At 43.5% G+C, this 14,590-nt stretch overlaps 3 protein-coding genes across 4 annotated transcripts; 1 reads left to right on the top strand and 2 right to left on the bottom strand.

The window, feature by feature from the left end:
• Positions 1–117: 117 nt before the first annotated feature.
• Positions 118–3,692, bottom strand: LOC103980764 (receptor-like protein EIX1). Of its 2 annotated transcripts, XM_065159936.1 has the most exons (2): positions 2,976–3,692; positions 118–2,864 (listed from the first exon to the last, which is right to left on the bottom strand). In XM_065159936.1, exons 1-2 carry the CDS (start codon positions 3,653–3,655, stop codon positions 377–379), a joined length of 3,168 nt encoding a protein of 1,055 aa, XP_065016008.1. In that variant the 5' UTR covers positions 3,656–3,692; the 3' UTR covers positions 118–376. The 2 variants fall into 2 exon arrangements, with proteins under 2 accessions (XP_065016008.1, XP_065016002.1); XM_065159930.1 differs by having other exon boundaries at positions 123–3,691.
• A 3,961-nt stretch (positions 3,693–7,653) lies between these two features.
• On the top strand, positions 7,654–9,149 carry LOC135643231 (peroxidase 72-like). Its single transcript, XM_065159944.1, has 4 exons — positions 7,654–7,930; positions 8,015–8,206; positions 8,288–8,453; positions 8,528–9,149. Exons 1-4 carry the CDS (start codon positions 7,703–7,705, stop codon positions 8,941–8,943), a joined length of 1,002 nt encoding a protein of 333 aa, XP_065016016.1. The 5' UTR covers positions 7,654–7,702; the 3' UTR covers positions 8,944–9,149.
• A 1,124-nt stretch (positions 9,150–10,273) lies between these two features.
• On the bottom strand, positions 10,274–11,737 carry LOC135672342 (myb-related protein Hv33-like). Its single transcript, XM_065180800.1, has 3 exons — positions 11,312–11,737; positions 11,090–11,219; positions 10,274–11,016 (listed from the first exon to the last, which is right to left on the bottom strand). Exons 1-3 carry the CDS (start codon positions 11,526–11,528, stop codon positions 10,353–10,355), a joined length of 1,011 nt encoding a protein of 336 aa, XP_065036872.1. The 5' UTR covers positions 11,529–11,737; the 3' UTR covers positions 10,274–10,352.
• Positions 11,738–14,590: the final 2,853 nt, after the last annotated feature.

Here is a 14,590-nt window from a genome sequence, read left to right as displayed (position 1 = left end):
CTATGGTAGTGGTAGAGTGATCACTCATCACATCTTAAAAAAGCTTGATCATGACCCTAAAACTCCTCATTGAGTGGCACTTGAAGGTGGAGCATGTTCCAATCAAATAATTGTTGAGAGTAGTCCACAGACAAAGAGTTAGGCACTGGATCACATCAAAGCCCTTCTGAAGACATCAACATACGAAAGTTGGTAACCTTAATGCATCATGAGAAGCTTAATCTACACATGTAGATTTCAGAAGAATGTGATTTGACCATGTAACTTGGAAACAGATGAGCAGCATATATGAAAGGACCAAAGATGATAAACCGAAACCATGAAACACATGCCATTAGCAGTAGTAGTAATATTAGATAGCATGTTTTGCCACAGTTCAAGTCATTCTTTGTCCTTTTAGCTTCAGCTTTGCCAGTTTTACTGCCAACCGCCAATAGATCCTGTCGATCCATTGGAAGACAGCAATCCTCATGCCCTGTTTCACGATCATTGTGCCAACAAAACCCCAAAATCCAACCACGAATCCTATGACAATGCTAGCAATGTTCAGTATCATTTCGAGCTTGTCACTGTTATCTTCTTCTTGAATTCCTGCAGAAGCTGGACCTTGAGAAGCTTCATCACCGGGGCACTTTGGCAAAGGCGTTCCACAGAGGCCTTTGTTTCCGACGTAGATCGAGGGATCATTTAAGGTCTGCAATTGATTGCTCGTCGGGATTCTTCCGGACAAGTGATTGTAAGACAGGTTCATGTGGCTCAGGAAATTTAGAGCAGACAAGCTCAAAGGAATCTCGCCGCCGAGATTGTTCATCGACAGGTCGAGTGATTCCAGCTGCCTCATGCCGCCAATATCAGTCGGGATTTCCCCCGCCAAATGGTTCTTGGACAAGTTCAGGAAATGCAGTCCATGGAGATCGGTCAGCTCAACCGGAATCTCACCATGCAGATCGTTGTTCGACAGATCTATGCTCGTCACCAGCGATAGCACGGTGCTGTACTCGATGGTCGATCCTTTGGTGGTTATCAGGACATGCTCACTGTAGTACCGCGCGTTGCTGTCGATCAGCGGCTCTATGACATTCTGTATCACGACCATTGCGTCCAGCAATCCAATGGACGAAGGGATGGCACCGGAAAGATTGTTGCAGGAGATATCCAGGACATGGAGGGATGTGAGGTTGGATATGTGCGCCGAGATGGTGCCATGGAGTAGATTGGACCTCAACCGAAGAACCTTCAAAGACGAGAGGCTGCTTCCTATCCACCTCGGTAGCTCACCAGACAACCTGTTCTCACCCAGATCAAGGGTGATCAATTGCTTGCAGTGTTTCAAGAAGGCAGGAAGACTTCCAGAGAGGCTGTTATTGTTCAGGTGCAGAGACTGTAGCGATGTTGGATATGAGCTGTGGCAATCCGGCAACTCCCCGGACAAGCCATTGTTGGACAGATCGAGGACTTCCAGTAAGGTCATGTTGCAAAAGAAGGGAGGGAAGTCTCCACTGATACGGTTGTCAGACAAGGTCAAGATGGATGGGTTCAGATCAGCTGCAAAGCTCCGGGGGAGAGGTCCCGAGAAGGAGTTGTTGGAGAGGTTTATGATGCTCTGCTCGACAGAACGCACAACTGGTAATGAACCATGCAAGCTGTTGGAGCTCAAGTCAAGGTAATGCCAGCCACTGGGGTTGAACCCCGAGAACCAAGCTGGAACGGCACCCCAGAGCCCTGTTCTGGACAGGTACAGGTTTTCTAGGCTCGTCTGGGTTCGGATCCAAGCAGGAATTATGGTTCCCAGATGACAGGAGCTCATTCCAATGGTGAAGGCATCGAAAGGAGGAACCCAGTCGTCAGGCAGGATCACCCTCAAGGTGTTCTGAGAAATGTCCAAGAACTTTAAGATGGCGAGATTGGCGAAGTGGGATTCGGTCACATTCCCTGCCAAAGAGTTCGAGGGGAGGTACAACTCAGAGAGTTCAGATAACTGGCCCAAGCTTGGAGGGATGATCCCACTCAAATTGTTGTTAGAAACATGCAGGGAAGATAGACGCAGTGGTGGAGAGCAGTTCGACAAACCATCTATGAAATCAGCAAGCTCCCCTGCGACAATGTTGTCGGACAAATCGATGTACTCTAGGTTGCACAAGCTTCCCATTCCCCTCGGTATGTTCCCCGTCAAGCTGTTGGATGACATGTCCAGGCGCCGCAAGCTTCGGAGGCCCCCGACGGTCGCTGGTATTCGTCCAGTAATGAAGTTGTTCTGCAAGTACATGGCCTGCAAGTTCTCCAGGTTCCCAATGGACGGAGGTAGGTGCCCTGTGATGTTGTTATGCGACAGGTAGAGCTCTTCGAGGTTGCGGAGATTGCCGATGCTCTCCGGTATCGATCCGGCGATGGTGTTCCGTCCCAAATACAATTGTATCAGGTTGGTGAGGTTCCCTATGCTCTGTGGTATCTCGCCACTGAGGTTATTGCCGGAGAAGTATATGAACTCCAAGCGAAGGAGATTCCCAACGGTCTGTGGAATGTCACCGGAAATTTGATTGGAGCTGAAGCTTAGATACCGTAGGCTGCTGAGATTTCCCAGCATCTCGGGAAGATGCCCGGTGATCTGATTGTTGTCTATGACCAGGTACTCCAGGTGCCTTAGGCTCACCAAGATGCGTGCGATGTCTCCGGTTAGCTTGTTCCATTGCAGATCCAGATTCCGCAAGCGCTTGCTGGCGTTGCCCACAATCCCATAGATTTCGCCTTCGATGTCGTTGGCCGACAGATCTAATTCCAGCAAGTTAGTGAGAGCCGCCAGCGCAGGTTGCAGCGGCTGGATATCGAACCCGCCGCAGGAGCCGAGCTGGAGATGCTCGAGGGTGCTGGCGTTGGACAGCCAGTCCAGGATGGAAGTGTTTATGTTGAGGTTACCGGAGAGATCGAGCATGGTGATGGAGGTGAGATTGAAAGGCGGCAGGGTGGGCGGGACGTACGTGGGATTCGACCACTGCAGGTGCAGCACTTGGAGGGAGGGGATGGAGTTGATGGAGTGGAACCAATTGGTCGCTAGCGACATGTCGACGCAGCTCATGTCGATATACCTGAGATAAGGAAGGTGAGAGAGCCAGCCGAGGTCATCCACGTGCAGGTCGCCGTAGCACCCGTTGAGATCCAGGTAGCGAAGGGCGGAGAGGTTCCCCAGCTGAGGAGGGACGGCGCCGGCGAACATGGCGCTCGACAGGTTCAGGTACTCCAGGTGCACCAGGGATGCGAACGTCTCGGGCACGGCGGCGGAGGAGAAGTTGTTCATGCTCAGGTCCAGGTACTTGAGGTGCTTCAGCTCAAGCAGAGAAGGGTTCACCCTGCTGGCGTCGACGTCTCCGACAACGTCCAGGTAAGGGAATCGTAGGTCGAGCTTCGTGACATGGCCAGTGGCACCATCGCAGGCAACTCCTCTCCACGTGCAGCAGTCGTCGCCGGTCCAGGAGGCGAGCCAGTCGCCGGAAGGGTCGTACATGTCGGCCCCGACGGCAAGGAGAGCCCTCCTCTCGCTCTCTACGCAGCTCCCCTTCGCTTCGAGACGAGAGATGGCTCTGCTGCTGATGAGCAAGGCCATCAGCATCACATACATCGGAACAAGAGCTCCACCTCCGCAGCCATAACCAGTGGCCATTGCTTGATTAAGGGAGGAAGAGGGAAGGTAGGTGCGATGCTGTGGCAATCAAAGCCACGGATATATATCATGTTGCACTGTGGCTGGTGCAAAGTGCGGGGGATGGTATGGTCCCATGTACAGTGATATATGTACGTAAGCTTTATGTAAGGCATTGTGGGAACGATGACCGGTGATAGCACGCGTGTTTGACGGGTGCTTTGTGCATGTACTGCCGATGGGAATAAATATAGGAAATGGGACCAATATGAAGGAGAAATAAGTGAGATCTATTTGGACTTATGTCACATCACAGACATCATTTTTGAAGTTGTTGGGAATGTGACAGGACTTATAAAGAAGGAGACTTAGGTTTTGGTCAAACTTGTCATCTGCCTTGCTGATGGCTGCATTATAGCTTAGGTGTAAGGAGGATGCACCAATTATTTATATGGACTAATAGGTCAATTTGTCCACAACTATGTATCCACACAATGATTTATGACTGAATTAAATCATTATATTTAAAGAGAAAAGGAAATGGAAGTTATATTTTTTTATTAATTAGAAAAGACCTTAAAATTATGTAAGAAGCTAATAATATAGTACATATATTTTCCAACAAAAGACAAGCACCCAAAAATAAATCATCTTCTCGGTAGATTATAAAGGACTGGTTTAGCATGCTTGCCACTGTATTTTTTGTATTAATTCAAGGTTATTTGATATAGATTGGTGTATACTTATTTATGGCACCATAATTAGGTTGATGTGACACCACTATCAGTTTTATTTTTGTGTTGAGTCAAACATATACTTTGTTGTTTGTACTCGAAGAGTTCTATGAGTTGATCCTTCTACTAAATTTCCAACCCCTCTTGACTTAGTCACAACTCTTAACACATGGCAATACCAATTGTACATAACAAATGATGCATCATAGTCAAACGCCAACGATTAGGTTAACATGAGGTGATCCAAGTGTAACTCCTATCTCTTGACCAAGCAACCAATGATGAGACCTATGAGTCGTAAGATAATATTTGCCTTAATAGAAGGACAAAATTTCTTTGAGAAGATATCGAAAAAATCAGAAATGATTTGATGTCTCGGAATTGTTCACATGACAAAAGCTTTCCTAACAAAGCTATCTCTCTCTCTCTCTCTCTAGATCATGACTTCACTTTCAACTTGCTTCCTTTATTCATCAATCTTTTCGAGTTGGTTTATATCCCACCCACGAGTAGTAGTGGGCTCGATTGAAACCTACAAGAAGATGACTAAAGGTCTGTAGCCCGCAATGACTCAACCAATTTCCCACTAAATCATACCGACAAAGGAATTATATATATATATATATATATATATATATATATATATATATATATATATATATATATATATATATATATATATATATATATATATATATATATACACATGAGAATTAATTGATAGACTCGAAGTATTTTCTTAATTCTAATAATTATTGTTTTCAATTAAAATGATTGCAAAATTTGATCTTGATTTGATGTTGGCACTCAAGTGGATATGATATGATTTTTCTTCCCACTACCTAATTTGCATATGATCATTTGAAGATGTGGTGTATGGGGCCACATATGGAATCATATCTAGAAGGAGTTCCACACACAAACACATAGGTCAGTGGGAGACCCCATGATGGGGAGAGGAGCTCAGACACTAATGGGAAATGGCTGCACACTCCCATGGGCATATCAAAACACTGTTAAGATGGTTGGGTAAGTTGATGATGAAGAGATTTTGACACCAACGTATGGAAATCAACCCATGGGATGGGATATGAGGAGAGTGTTGGGGCATTCAAATTTATGTGTTGATCATCAACTTTATCCTTATAAGAAGTAAATAAATTTAGAACATAGTTATTGTATCCTAAATCCTATATAACTTTAGATTATTGATGGCTTGATGAATATGTCCAAATGTCTCTATAATATCCTCATATCTCATTAGAGTAGAATCGTTAACTCGTTAAATTATTACCCAAACTCATTACAAGATACTACTGATAATGTTTCAATGATCGCGGTTTAATTGGGCCTAATAATAATAAATGATTAGGTCCATATAGCCCAAACCTAAGTAAATCTACTATTCCACAATTACTTAATAAGATATTTTGATTTGTAATGCATCCTGCAAGTACCATATACGACATTTGATATATCAAGTTTACTTGACTTGCAGTATATAAACTTTAGTCTTTTAAATCAGTCAACAGGTCAATCTTTATTCCTATTGATGAATGATCTCATTTAAAGTATGTAAACAATGCTAGAGTCCAACTGATGAGGAAAGATGAATCACAGCTGACGAATTCCAATTGATATCACAGTGATCACACTTTTCTGAACAACAAAGTACAGGAAAAAAAGAGAAAGGGACAGTTGCAAGGAAGTCATGCACTAATTGAATGTGATATTAATGAAGTTGTAATTACATGATAATGCTCCATGAAAACTTGGTATGAAACTTAATCTGCATGTTTTCCTTTTTCAAGTGAGATCAGAAACACGAAAGAGGAACAGATGAGATCATAAGGTCATTGCCAAGTTGTGCAGCCACTTCCTCCAACCACTACTCATGCAAGCTGGTTAGTTGCAGTAATAGATGAGTTGTTCATCTTCCATGTCTTGTAGCTTTCATCCTTTAGCTGGAGAATGTCATCCTGATAATTCATTAGCTAGCCTTAGCAGGCATTCAAATAGCTTCATGGAAGTGGGTGCATGAATCATCAGACTGATGCCACCAAACACACATTAGAAAGTAGCATTGGCCTCAGGAGCAGGTAGAGAATTGTCTGATCCAAGAACCAAACAAATGCAAAGCAAGGCAAAAGAGGCACCAATCCTTGATTGGCCATGGGAAGAGACACACAGATATGTGAGGCTGATTCATTTTGGCAATGTGAGGAGCAGGTATCCATGTCCACCTCAACTGCTACTGAAAATTACTTTTTTTTTTTGTGGATAGAATTGCCAGTAGAGATCTGAGTTCATACATTATGGTAACTAATGCACTGTGAAGCTGGTACTCTTCTGTTTACTTACCTTTTCCTCATGTGCATATGAATGGAAGACTGGCATGTAGTTGGACAGAGAGTGTGATAATATTGTTAGATGGAAACTCCTACATGCAATATTTAGATTACCAGAATATGTGACAGTGGATCATGAGGGTTTGATGTATGTTAGATACTAGTTCATCACTATTCATCAGTTTAATCCTTTGGGTTAATGATATCAAGTTACCTTCTTGATGCCCATGTCTTCTAAATGCTATTATCCAAGTTTGACCAAGCTAGAAGTTGAAATGGTAAATTAAGGAGTATTGGATTATTGTGCTATGGTCTTCCCTACCCTTTCTAGGAGGCCTATTGTGTCTTTTAATAAAGTTTTGTCTGCCTATGAAGCCACCTATCCAGGACTGAGCTTGACTTACCACCTAATCCTTGTGGCTGTTTATGGATCTGAGGAATTTATTTGACATTTCCTTTACATTTTTTGTATGCACTAAATCCTTCCTTCCTTTGAACTGTCAATGGAACTTGTTTTCCTGAGGAAGTGACTTGAAACCTTAGGTTGGCAGGACTTCTTATTGCACAGTAACTAAGGTCAGTAAGATCCTTTTGTCAGATTTTTATTTGATCTTGTGCTACAAAAACATGAGCCAAAACTAAACAAGGTTTTCGTTCATTTCTAAGACAACATTTGACCACCATTGTAAGTAGATACAGTCAACTATTGCAGAGCTATGTGAATAGCAAGTCAAATCCCAATCTCAAAAGAAGTGAAGTGATTCTAATCACTTGCATGGTCCTGTTGAATAAAATACCTGTTTCTGTTATACTTGCTCTTCTCATGGTGGCCATGGAGTAGGAGGAAGAAGCTAAGCAATAGCCTACTAACTCCACTATCTCGAATTAATTGTTATGCCTTTCTGCACTATAAATGCCCCAATCTAATCCTCCATCATCACCAAGAAGCATTTCAAGAAGAAGAAGAAGAAGAAGAAGCAGGAAACATGGCTCTTTCTATCAGCAGCTTCCTTATGGTCCTCGCAGCCCTCGCTCTTTCTCCTCTCTGCTTCGCCTTCCCTTATGGCGGCCCGTTCCTCTACCCACAGTTCTACGACCACTCGTGCCCCAAAGCCCAAGAGATCGTGAAGTCCATAGTCGCGAAAGCTGTTGCGAAGGAAGCACGCATGGCTGCCTCCTTGCTTCGCCTGCACTTCCATGACTGTTTCGTTAAGGTTAGTTCATTCGACCACATCACATAGATCGAAACGCAATGTGTAACACTGTCGTGTGTGTGTCTCTCTCTCTGTCTCTTCCAGGGCTGCGACGCATCCATTTTGCTGGACAGCAGTGGGACTATTGTGAGCGAGAAGGGGTCCATCCCTAATCGCAACTCCGTGAGAGGGTTCGAGGTCATCGATGAGATCAAGTCTGCGTTGGAGAAGGAGTGTCCTCACACAGTCTCCTGCGCCGACGTATTAGCTCTTGCTGCCAGAGACTCTACTGTCTTGGTATGATACATATCTCGTTCCATGCTAGGGTTTAGATCTAAAGTCTCAGATTAGATTTATGTTGTTTGTGCTGTGGATTAGGCTGGTGGCCCGTACTGGGATGTTCCACTGGGAAGGAGAGACTCACTGGGAGCAAGCATACAAGGGTCTAACAACAACATTCCTGCTCCCAACAACACTTTTCAGACCATCCTCACCAAGTTCAAGCTCAAGGGACTCGACCTTGTGGATCTCGTCGCCCTCTCTGGTAACCTTAACACATGTAGCTTTATCTCAGGAATCACGCATGCAGTAACAGCGAGGTGATCCAATGCGATGCAGGTAGCCACACGATCGGGCTATCGCGATGCACCAGTTTCCGGCAGAGGCTGTACAACCAGACCGGGAAGGGGTTCCCTGACTTCACCCTCGACCCGGCCTACGCAGCTCATCTGAGGACGCGATGCCCGCGCTCCGGCGGCGACCAGAACCTCTTCCCCTTGGACTTCGTCAGCCCCACCAAGTTCGACAACTCCTACTTCAGGAACCTGATGGCCAAGACGGGCCTCCTCAGCTCCGACGAGATCCTCTTCACCAACAACCCGGCGACGATGCACCTGGTTGAGCTCTACGCGGCGCACAACGAGCTCTTCTTCCAGCATTTCGCCAGGTCCATGGTGAAGATGGGCAACATCACCCCTCTCACTGGGAACAAGGGAGAGATCAGGATGAACTGCAGGAAGCTGAACCATCAATAAGTGCAGTGACGACTTCCACTGGATGTTCTTCATGTTTCTGTAATCCTCGGTTGTTCTCTCCCCTGTGAGCTATCTCTGCTTGATGTTCTTGTTGGCCCTCCTCAGGTTAATTTGCTCGAGTGAAGTACCCAAAACCAATAAGGTTGATGTGTTGTCACCATTTATTTTCCTTCAATTGTAATCTTTTAGCCTCGTCCTCTTCCGAAGTGGTTGGAAAGCAGCATGAAGAATGCATGCATGTGTGTTGGTGTCATCTTGCTCAAGATGCACGTACCTTCTGCCATGTGTGTCCATATATCGTGCTTTGAGAGTCGTGCAGAGGAGATACTTACGCGAGGGGATCCACGTCGTCCATCCTTTGAGATGCCCACCAACTTCTGATGGCGCCATTACTTGAACGCCCCACCAAATGGATTACCGAGACCTTTCTCAAAGGTTTTGTGAGGTCTTCTTCTAAAAATTCGATTTTGTGAGGTCTTCTGCCCTAAAGATCGAATTTTGATGCTTTTCGGTTGATCTCCTCATGCTAGTGATCCTGTTGTTAGATTACTGTCTGCGATATTCTAAAATCTTTGAGATAGCAGGAAATCTCCGCATTTTTCCTTTTCTTCTTCTTTTTCTGTTATTGCGGCTGTCAAATCACTTAGAATTGGCCAGAATCAGCCAAAATCAATTCTATCCAATTTTGCCAATTTCTGTCTATAAGTCTGAGAAAGCAATTCAAGAATCATACAGAGTAGTTCATGACAAATTGCTCAGGAATGTCTTTCTCATGTCTTAGATAGTAGCAGAAGGAGAAAGCAGTTTCTTTAGCAGAACTCTTCAATGATCAACCAGTGACTGCTACCGAAGGAGAAGAACAGCATGTAAATACTTGGAACAGGATCGTCATTTATTATCTAAGTAGACAACCGAACCACTGATGCTTCACCTTCCTCTTTGAGACAAATCCCACGTCTCTCTCTCGCGTCTTGTTATCCATCCATCAGTAGTTCCTGTGAGAGTATCTTTCAGTAGGATTTGACTTGTTTAGACGACAAGTCAACCGGAACATTCTGTGGATCTGTGAACATGGATTTATGTTGAAGACGTGTACGATTAGTATGATGAATCGGCAGGAGAGGCAACATTACAATTAGCAGCAGCAGAGGCTTTTGAAGTCATTCCCTCTGTTTACCAAAATGTTCTTGAGATGTTGAATGAGAGGCAAGAAAGAGCTGAGCAGAAAAATTTTCAGGTAATGGCAATAATGGATATCCATTAATTATTTTTTCCTTTTCAAGGAATTGAGAAGAAAAAATAGCAATTTATTTATAAATCTATACTCTTCATAATGACAAAAAACAGAAAAGAAAAATTGTGATGAGAAGCAGACCAGAAGAAGAATACAACATTCATTTGAAGAAACTCTAGAAGAAATCCACATTAAATTCACTTGCCAATGCTCCTCGATGGATATCAAAGCAGGTCTCTGCTACATCACAAGACAGAAACCTCATGGAATAGGTACTGTAATCTTCTGAGCTCTCTGCATTTGGTTTCTCTTGCCAAGGACTGAACTTGTGTTCATGGGCCTCCCCTCCATTCATGTGCACATGAGGTGGTGCTTCCCCCTCACTCTGAGCTACCCAATTCAAGGCCTCATCTCCCAACACATCTTTCATCTCAGCTCCTGTGTTGCAATTCCAGTTGCTGCTGTTGCTTGAGCTGTCTCCATAAACATCCAACACACTGCTGTATTCTCGTAGCCCTGAGTTGGCATAGCACTCATTCTGCGCTAGTGATGATTCAAAAGATTGGTGGAATTGGTTGTAGATGTTCACATTATTCTCCACTGAATCCAGACATGTCTCGGTTTCGATCAGTGGGAATGGGTCGAACACCGGCTGTAATGGCAACTGCTCGAGATGTGTCTTGCTCGCCTCTTGGGCTTCGGTCTCTGTCTCGCACAGAGGCTTGTGGGTGCTCGGATCGATTCCTCTCTGTCGGAGTTTCTTCTTGAGGCACGAGTTCCAGTAGTTCTTGATCTCATTGTCTGTTCTTCCAGGTAATTGTGATGCAATCTGCGACCACCTGCAACTACAAAACGTGAGAAAGCCTGACACCATGAGCTGCTTACATGATCTCCTCAAGGCTTGCCTGCTACCTGTTGCCCATGATCTCGTGTAGGCTTATGATCAAATCCTCCTCTTGCTGCGAGAAGTTGCCTCTTTTAAGGTCCGGCCGCAGGTAATTGATCCACCTCAGTCTGCAACTCTTCCCACAGCGTTGCAGTCCTGCGAGGAGAAAATAAGTATCTGAATTACACACAGGAATCGGGACGAGAGGGGAAGAAGAAGATTCGAAACAACGAAGAGCTGAAGAATGCCTGCTAATTTCGGCACAGAGCTCCAACAGCCGACTCCATATCGAATGATGTGATTGTAGAGCTTTTCATCTTCTTCAGGAGACCACAATCCTTTCCTTATCTTCTGCTCGAGACAGCAAGAATGCCGTCCCATTCCTCCAAACCCACGCCTGGTGTTCCTGGATGTGGAGGGACTTAAAAGGTTGATGTGCATGAGAGGATGAGGGAGGGGAATCATAAGCTAGATTTATTGCAAGCAATATGCTTGAGATTCAAGCTAGATGCGGAGGGGGAAGGAAAGAGATGGGAGAGTGGAGAACACACACAAACACACAGAGATGGAGAGAGAGAAAGAAACAGAGGAGGAAGGTGAAGCAATCAAGTGGTTTCTAAGCAAGTCTCTGAGGTCCTTGCACTGCAGTGGATTGAGATTTAAGATAGCTTCAGTGGTAGGAACAGAGTGAATAAAAATACTTCAAAAGAAGCTAGCAACTGTTGATGGAGGGAAAGCCAAAAGCTTTGCAGGTAGTTGGGAGATGACATTTTCACTAGCTGTAATGACCGTGAAGCTTCGTTAATCTGCAATCTTTTCCCAAATATATTTTACATAAATTCATCTGAGTCAATGCAAGTATTGTTTATTTATCAATCATTGCCTATAAAAAAACATTGGCATCAAAATTTTTGCATGTCTCATGTAGCAATTAAGATAGTTTCAGTTTACATAAGATCTTTTTTCTGTGGATATGAACAGATTTCATGGTCTCAAATTGTCACCTCGATGTAACGAAAATTAGTCGCATCAGAATTGACCTAATCTTGGTGCTTCTCTAATCTCTACATGACTAGCTAACCACCGAAAATAATATTGGCGACTCGCAAAAGAAATTACTTGAAACTACTGAATCTTTTCCTTGATTCTTTTCTAGGTTTTCTCAAGGAGGTCAGTAAGATCTATTTTACCTTGAACTGTCATAGGGTTCAGAATCAAGTGACATGAAACATGAGATGTAGAGCTTCAATTTACTTTATATGGTGGTCCATTGAAGTCCCTGTCAATTGGCTTATCAGATTGAAGGTTCTATGTAAGCCTGTACTAAGAACAAGATGAACCATGTTGGCACTTGTTGATGATTCCTTAGGTTTGTGACAGGGATAGATCAACCTCTGAACTGCTTTACTAAACTTAGCCTGTTTATGACAGTAATCATAATATTTATACAACAATTACATCTATATTTTGAACAAAAACAAATAGCCCCACCTGATTTTCCAGACTATAACATCACTGTAGTCTGATTACCTGCAGCTTGTTGGAGATGCCATTACTGTTTCAACTTTGAACACAGAATTGGCACCATTATCATTCTTCCTGTTATAGTTTGAACAAAGGAAATTGAAGTGAAAGTTTCAAAGTTTCATTCATTTGTCTCTCATTTATCTAAAAATAAAGAAATTTTGATGAATATGTTTCAGACTGTGGCCACTGGAGTCTAAACAAGTGGCCTTAGACATGATCACAAGTCTGCATGATGTTTCCAGTTGCAATTAGCTGGACTTGTGGTAGCAGCACAAGAAATCAAGCAAGGATATCTTTGAAAACTACACAGAGAAAAAAAAAATGCCGTAGTTGCATTGTAGAAGACCCCCCAACTCTATCTTATGGAAATTGTGGAGACTATGAACAGAAGCTACTACGTATATGGATGACAGAAACAAAATCTATGAACTTTTTGGTCGACCATATTCATGTCAACAATGTCTGCCATCCATATATGGGTTAGCAAAAAACCACTGTTGTGGTGGCTGCCCTTCTTGTCCATCCAAATCTTTCCAAGACAACTTGGTAAGGATTCTTAGATGTGGACTTGAAGGTCTTCCACCCTACGCTAGATTCAACTACATACATGCCTCCCATGAAAAGGAAACATCATAGTAGCTCATCTTTGAAGTCACAAAAACCAGAGCCAAGGGAACTACATAAGAAACAAAGGCAATCCAGTACTCTATCTTCCCTATTATGAGGTTGGCCCTATTTTAAGGTGTATGATTAATTTACAGGTCTTTCATGATAACTCACTAAACTAATTGGTTCCATCCAACAAAAGCATATGTATGCATTGTTGGAATGTATTCCTGTTGCCTGTAAGAAAACTTAGGTTGATGCTGATACAAGGAGACACAGGGAATGCCTCATGCAATCTGCAGCCTTGTTCATTTCTTCACCCCTCACCAACTTTGAATATGATGTGCTCCAGACTTCATTGTGCTGACTCAGTAATCTTTTGATCTGTTAATCTTGAATAGCATTCTGTTCTTTCGGATTTCGGAAGAAGTGGATCATGCAGATGAGTGAGTTTGTCCACCTCAAACATTGCGTAACAATGAGATTTGGAGAATAAGCCTTGCAAATTGTTCCACAAGGTTTACTCATCATGATCTCTCATGGTGAAGGTTTCCAACATGCCTTTTCTCCCACACACCATATCCCAAAACTTTTCTGCAAAAGGACAGTCAAAAAGCAGGCGCAAATTTGTTTCAGTGAAAGGTATTTCTTCAGACACTCAACTAGCTAAAGGCAGGGATTAAGAGAAGGTAGACATGTTAAGCAGATGGATTAGTTGTTGACCTCAAATCTTTTTTTCCATCACTGAAAGATACTGCATGGAGGAAAGAGTGTCCCCCATGACAGATGCTGTCGCTGAGATGGAAAGATCAGGGAGATCTTGCTTGCAAGTTCTTCCCCAATCTGTGCAAGAAGCAACAACCATGATTGACTACATTCCAGCTTCCATGTTTTGGCATTGGAGAGGGATGAGCTAGCAAAGAGTGGGGAGAGAACAGTGCGTCACAAGAACCTGCTACTTCTTTTCTTGGTCATTCAATGTTCCTTCACAGTTACTTAACTATGTTTCCTGACCTCCACTGGGCATGGAAAACGAACTCAATTATGGGTGGGAAACATCCGATCACCATCGACAGCTCCTCTGAGTGTAGTGACTGTCATCGATGTACCTTTCTTTGATTCATAGGTGGATCTTTTCGAACCTGTGACACATATTTTGATCTGAGGTTGATGAATCATTGTACATCCTGCATACTTACACATGAAGATGACTGTTCGAGATGATAGGTACCCTTTTTTCCCTCAGGGAAAAGCAAATATGATAGAAGACGAGCATCCGATAAACCAGGTAGAAGACTTAGGATTCACGTTAGCTTTATAGGAGCAAATCTCCTCTTCATTTGAAGCTGGAACAGCTAATGATTTGCCCATAACTATGATCACTTATATTTAGT

The sequence above is a fragment of the Musa acuminata genome, chromosome BXJ1-4 (genome assembly GCF_036884655.1).
Source record: "Musa acuminata AAA Group cultivar baxijiao chromosome BXJ1-4, Cavendish_Baxijiao_AAA, whole genome shotgun sequence".
NCBI classification, from domain to species: Eukaryota; Viridiplantae; Streptophyta; class Magnoliopsida; order Zingiberales; family Musaceae; genus Musa; species Musa acuminata.
The sequence above is the reverse complement of the archived record's forward strand: the minus strand, read 5'-3'. Positions and strand labels throughout refer to the sequence as shown.